The sequence below is a fragment of the Halyomorpha halys genome, unplaced genomic scaffold (assembly GCF_000696795.3).
Source record: "Halyomorpha halys isolate HHAL.00 unplaced genomic scaffold, Hhal_1.1 Scaffold889.1, whole genome shotgun sequence".
NCBI classification, from domain to species: domain Eukaryota; kingdom Metazoa; phylum Arthropoda; class Insecta; order Hemiptera; family Pentatomidae; genus Halyomorpha; species Halyomorpha halys.
In genome coordinates, this window is record NW_027105736.1 from 218,052 (window position 1) to 225,040 (window position 6,989).

The 6,989-nt window shown below is 32.7% G+C and overlaps 2 protein-coding genes across 6 annotated transcripts in view; one reads left to right on the forward strand and one right to left on the reverse strand.

Annotated features, from left to right (window-relative positions):
* The window catches only part of Mgat4a (alpha-1,3-mannosyl-glycoprotein 4-beta-N-acetylglucosaminyltransferase a), a 325,867-nt gene that overhangs the window by 216,057 nt on the left and 102,821 nt on the right, over window positions 1–6,989 (forward strand). The gene's annotated exons all lie outside the window — the stretch shown is intronic.
* LOC106686849 (putative ankyrin repeat protein RF_0381) lies at window positions 1,120–4,877 on the reverse strand. The gene is made up of 3 exons (XM_014430414.3): window positions 4,739–4,877; window positions 3,364–3,884; window positions 1,120–2,988 (listed from the first exon to the last, which is right to left on the reverse strand). The coding sequence occupies exons 2-3, from the start codon at window positions 3,880–3,882 to the stop codon at window positions 1,513–1,515; spliced, it is 1,995 nt and encodes a 664-aa protein (XP_014285900.1). The 5' UTR covers window positions 3,883–3,884; window positions 4,739–4,877; the 3' UTR covers window positions 1,120–1,512.

Consider the following 6,989-nt stretch of genomic DNA (forward strand, 5'->3'; position numbering starts at 1 on the left):
CAGACTCGATCAAAAGCTTGTTCAACATCGAGGAAGACTCCCGATTACCACATTTAAACTATCGTATTTCCAGTGCTGAATATTTTTTTTTTTTAGTTAAAACTATGATCCTTATGAGGATAGATTCCTTTTAAATACTCCACTGCTATTATCACGTAACAGACTTACAAATTTATAGTGTATAAATAATATACTTCAGTGTTGTGCTGAGGGATAATTAATTAGACAGAAAAATGTTTGTTTTTTTTAAATCTATTTATTTATATTTTGCTAAGAAATGTCATAATTGATCGATATTATAATTTATTGCAACACTCTTCATCGACAGTAGGTTAAATAGAACCTAATATTTACAATTAACTATACTGATATATTACAAGAGGTAATTAAAATTTTTAAAAAAAAATCATATATATTTAAATGAAAGTAATATAATGAAATAAATAATGCTAATACGAAAAAGTCATAATAGTTATGGAATTTTTCCACAGTTGAATTATCCGTCAGGATATAATAAATATCTTTATAAGAGAACTTATAAACAGCTAAATAAACTTCAAAAAATAAAAACTGAACAATCTATTTTAAAAATCGGATGATCAAGGTTAATTCGAAAAAAAGCAAAAGTAATATGTTTAAGTTATAGATAACTAAATACTTGAAATTATAAATAAAAGTTTCTTCAATAATTATGAAAAATAAATGTTCAAAACCAAAATAAAAAAAATTTATATAAACGGAACTCCCATTTTTTTCCCTGTTTATCACAGTAATTGGACTGATACCAGCTATAAACGATAAGAGCACTCGAACTTTACAACTGACTGAAACTACCTACTCAGAACTGTTATTATTTATTTAGCTATTAACTATGACGTAGCAATAATTTATACATCTTCATAATTCTGAAGGATTAATGTTTTTTTTATTTTCATTTTTTTAAAAAAAGCTTTCTTTCTTTTTCCATTAATTTAAACTGATCGTACTTATGTAGGTAATGAATATGTATTTAAATTAAATTAAATTCATTTAAAGAATGTTTTTTTTAAAGTTATTTACAACTCTTTAATTTATTTGTATGCTACGGAAGAGGATTATTTTCACCAATAATAACATATAGATCTTTAGTAAAGTGTATTTATACATTGAATTTTTTTTCTAAAATATATTCACTCTATTCAATGAATTAAAATAAACTAAAATCCTTTTACGATTTCCTTATAAAATAAAAATTAAGTGCTCCAATGATATATACTGTTTCTACATAATAACGCACTGAAATACTCATGTAGTATTTCGAATATAAGAATATTACAACGTATCAAATATTACTTTGAAATTCGTTTTCATCCTCCTTCTTGCCAATTTTCTTCGTCACTCTGTGCTCGGGGAACTCCCAACAAAAATGGCAAACATTTGCGTGTGCCTCTTTCTGGAATGGATTAGTTCCTGATCGTGAGAAATCCTGAAAAATTCCACATTTCTTTTGTATTCATGCGTGAGGAACTACATTCAAATCGCACCTTCAGATTCCAGAAAATATATGATTTTCGTATGATTTTGGTGGCTAGCAATGGACAGAGGCGTGCTTCCATCGTTGGCTTTGGTATTGATATCCGCACCACTGTTAACTAACATCGTCACCAAAGGCAGGTGTCCTTCTAATACGGCTAAGTGAAGTGGTGTTCGCCCCGAGTCATTCCGCGCCTCCAAATTCACCGCCCGCACTGTGAGGAGGAAACCCACGTCGAGCCATCCTTTCTGGGCAGCCAAGTGGAGGGCCGTCGTACCATTGTTAGTTCCTACATTGATGTCTACTCCGTGGTCCAGCAACCAAGCCACTGCTTCTTTAAGGCCCTTAGCAGCTGCTATATGGAGCATTGTGATACCCATTGACGTCTTGGCGTCGATATCTGCACCTTTTTTCACCAACTGCTCTACGACGTCCAGGTGCCCCTTCGCCATAGCTGCATGTCCCGGGGTCTGCCCCCAGATGTCTCTGCTGTTGAGGTTCGCCCCACTCTGAATCAAGGCTAACACACTCTCAGCGCAGCCAGCACTCGCTGCCTGATGCAGTGGAGTTTCTTCCATTATATTAGCCAGGTTCACTGCCGCGTCCATACCACACAATAACTCCACCACGTTTGCATTCTTACACCTCGCCGCAACAGCTAACGGTGTGTCTCCACTGTTGTTCCTCCTGTCCACAACAGCCTTGAGTCTTATCAAGGTTTCAGTGGCCACCACGCACCCACTGGATGCTGCCATGTGGAGTGCTGTGTCGCCGTTAATGGACTGTCTATTAACATCTGCGCCTCCCTTCACAAGCCGCTCTATAATGTACCTGTTAAAACTGATATGAAGAGGGGTCAACCCGAAGTTGTTGGTCATCTCTACGTCTGCACCAGCCTTCATCAATGAGTCTACCGATGCCAGGTTTCCCGCAGATACTGCGATGTGAAGAGGAGTTTCTCCTGTGATGCTCTCCTCATTTACATCCACTCCAGCTGCCACCAATTCCTCTATGGCAGGTACGTTGTTTTTGTGAACTGCGAGGACCAGAGGGCTTATCCCAGCATCGTTCTTGATGGTGGAATCCGCTCCTCCTTGAAGTAATACCCTCAAGCTGTCAAGAGACTCTGTTTCTATTGCTACATGAAGCATGGTATTGCCATCCTGTATTCTCTTATTGATGTTTACTCCAGCTGCTAATAGTGACCTCACTAAATTATGGTTGTCTCCTTCGACGGCTTTCTGTAGTAGAACGACCCTGCTAATTTCGCGGATACTGACACCTGTTTTGAAATAGCCTACTGGTACAATAGCTTTATTTCGTGCTTCAAATGAGCTTAGAGATGATAATCTAACCCCATTCCTCTTAGTACATAATCCTTCTTTAATTTTATTTTTATCCTTAACCTGCTTTGGATTTTGATCATTTTGTTCTTTTAAAGTTTGTTCATCTTCGAATTCATTCGCATCAACCTCCTGTAACAATAAAATTTCTTTTTAGTTTCAAAATTTATCTCTTACCAAAAAAGTATTGTATGGAATTATATTTGATTCAATGTAAAGTTATTAAGCAAAAAATTCTATTTGTAACTCAAATTAATTGGTGTCCGATAACTCTGATGCTTATTTGAGATTTCATAGTCTCATTTTAGAAAATGTGTAGATGATAAGAAACCAGTCATAAATATGAACAGATTGCTTTGAGATTCTATTTTTATTTCTGGTTGGTGTGACAATAAATAAGATGGTTTCTCGGGAAGGTGATTTATTTTTAATTATTTTTTTTTTTTACGTGAGCTAAGATATTACTAAAATTCTATGGAATTGACTGATAAGTTTCCTCTTAACTACCTTGTTCGTGGATGAGTTCCGTTTTCTTAGATTAGAGATGCTGGAGGGTAACCTAACTATGCCGTTTCTCCTCACTCGTACATCATACTTAGTTCGAAGTGGAGCTATTATATCTAATAAGTGTTGGGGTACTTCAAGAGAACCGTAATCTAATAGTTTTCTCAAAAAGGTCATTCCCTTCACAACATCTTTCTTCGCAAAAGTGAAGTCGTCCTTGAGCCATACTTTAAGATAAGTAGACTTAATCTGTTCGACGTTGTTGGATTCTTCCCCTATGACCGCCGTTAGACCTATATCCTCCGTGAAGAGACCGTATAGAAATACTAGGATGACAGACTGCGATGTAGTAAGCTCCTCAATGGTACATTTTTTACTGTAAATAGACGTGTTGGCAGCGTATTCAAGTGCCGCTGAAATCTTCTTTCCTATTATTCCGTTGCAGAACTTGGTTATCTTGGGATTATGAAAGGTAGCACCTTCTTTTATATCAGAATCCCCTGCTTCTTTTCTATACTCCATATCTGAAAATCAAAAATAATTACAATAAAAAATTTGTAAATCATAACAGTTCATAAATAATATCACAGGATAACCAAAATATTTTTTGTAATTATTTTAAGTAATTTCTTCATTTTTAAATGGCAATTCAGATACTGAAAATTATTTACAAAATCAATATATTCGCAAATAAGTAATAATCAATTTTATAAATCAATAACTGGTCATTAAGATAATGATAATTGAATTAAATTAAATGTGAACTGATAGCTTGTGAAGTACTTTGGTAAGTAATGCATTGATTTTAGATAAGGTTCTATTAATGTTGTTTTAAGATACTTAGTGAGTTAAATGATGTTCAAAATTATAAAATTACTAACATTAAATAAAATCAATTACGTAAAAAGTGTCTTCAAGTTCTTTTTCGATGTTGTTTCAATTTCCCAAACTTATTTCTTATTTATAGGTTTAATATTTCTTCCATTCCGGCAACAGCAGAAAGATTTATCATCTCTCAGAATATCTACATATTTAAACTAATTTGAGAATTTAGCTAATAGGTTATTCCGATAACGATATTCACTGCATATTCCAACGCTTCATTGAAAAATATATTTTTTTTTTACATATATAAAATGAACGAGATAATCATAGAGTGTAATTTGTTCAGTACTTTTATAATTGGGGCTTATTTCTTTTTATTTATTAATTAACAATTTTTTTGAACAAAAACTCATTTTTAAGAGAACTTAAAGAAAAGTTAATAATTGTCTTATTTTTTAAAAATTCATTTTTTAAAATTTAAAATGTACACACCTATTAGTCGCTAGGTTTATTTTTAAATGTAATAATTAAACATATAAAAAACATGTCTAACCTATTTTTACTGTGTATCTGTCCGACAGAAGAATGAGGATTAATCCAGAGAAGACTCCTTCCACGAAGAATCACAAACTGATGTTGTTGGCGTGTACATAATCTTATAACCCACAGTTGAATCATGTTGGTACACGATCGGGTGCTCTCAAGATAACGGAAAGATAACGCGTCAATAGATTCCAGATCGTTACAGGGTTTTCCTTGATCGTGTGATTCATTTTGCGTATGTGTCACCTTTAATAAGTGAAAAATTTGGTAATAGAATGTAACAATACAAGTCATAATATTGTGACTAGCCTCATGATTGAATAATTTTTCTCTGCTCATCCCTTATAGTTGTATAATTTCGTGTACAGTTTCTGTTTTTTAATTGAATTTGAAGGATACATTTGTGGACTCTATCCTACTAACCTATAATTACTAGTACCTATAATTTAATTATTTAATCGTGAGTAGAAAGTACACCGTTATACTGGCATTTTTATTACTAAAACTAAGGTATAACTTTTGAAAGAAACTCATTTAGATTATGAAAGGATTTTCTCAATCGATCAAATCATTGATTACTTGAATACTATTGTTTCAGATTCATTATCGATTACTCAATAAATATATTTGAACTCTCCTTTTTAAAAAAAAAATAGTATTATTACAATTTTATAACAGATTATAAAGTATTTAGTTTGAATTAAAAAAAAAAGCAATGAATTTGTAATTGACATAGGAAACTAATATTTCCTATCACAGTTAAATATTAATATATTACAGGTAAAATTAGAAAATGGTCCGATAATGAAAATTTTCATTTATTATCTTATTGAAGAATCATTAATCTATCTTTATTTATTATCTTATCGTTTGGACCTTAGCACACGTAAAGTTTGTCAAGTAGTTAGTTACAGGCTTAATACGTTAGTACTATGGTACAATCTGACAGTTAAAAAGAAGTTTTTTCCAGTGAACCAAAAAGCTTGATGAAATATAACGTATGCATTTTTTGAGAAATTGTACCTGATTTAATTTTTTATAGAATGTTAATCTTCGAATTAATGATATAAATATTATTACCGGTCTTTAGCAATAAGGTAAGTTGACGTCAGGTCTAAAGCTTGCGGCCTCTTACCTTAAGTGAATATAAATTTTCCTTGAGATACAAATATTTCGCTCTCTTACAACCTTTTTTTATTTATTCATATCGTATGGTAATATTTTAATTTTTGAGCTGTGATCCCTGGATAGATTTTTGTTGAAAAATTGGTTAGTTTTTGATGGTTCAATCATACCTATGATTTGCGATGGAAAATAATGGTTAACATGAATTCATTAATCAAGCATCTTTTTTTTTTTTTTTTTTTAAATTGAGATTTCAGTTTTAACGTGATATTTCTACAGGTACATTTCCATGTCAATTTCTTAACTATTTTCCTCCTCAGATGCACATCAATAGAATTGAGCTCTACACAGATAACATTTTTCTACTTCCTTAAATGTTTTTTGATCAACTCTTCAATACCACAAAGATATGGATTAATGGTTTATATGGGTCATTTCGCGAAAATAAGGCATTTTTTCTAGTTAGAATGCACGACTTTTAGTGGCGTATATTACCTATTTGTTGTATGTCTCTTGTCCTAACTCATTCCTTTCACATAAACTATTTATCCTTCAAACCAGTAATTTCTTTGCTCTAATTATAGGTATTTACATAATTAATTGCTGTTGACAAAGGAATATCAAATTTTAATTAAAGCATTTTTAAACTTCTATGAAATCCAGGTCTGGCACTTATTGTGGATTCTTGCTATTTATTACCTCCAATTTATTTTTGTTTGGTTTATAATTCCTATCCACTGAGTTTAAAGAATCGGGGCTAAAAATAATCGAGAAATCAAGTTTATTTTCCAGGTTTACAGATAGATTTTTTCACATGGAGTACACATTAATGGGGAGGTGGTGACGGTAGCAGCGTTGCAACACACCTGCCTAACAACCTAAAGGTTGTGAGTTCGAGTCCCCACCTGGTTTTTTCAAGCAAATCATTATACAATCCTCACTCACAGCCTCCCCTCGGGCATTTATGAGGCCCGTCAGCCTATGGTTGGCACTGAAAAAAAATAGGCGTGGGAGATAAGATCTAGTACATCGAGCGCGGCCTTAGACCTCCACGGTATGTCGCGCCAACATTAAGATAAAAATAAAAAAAACACATTAATGGGGACTTTATAAATGTCAAAGAATGTACATAATTT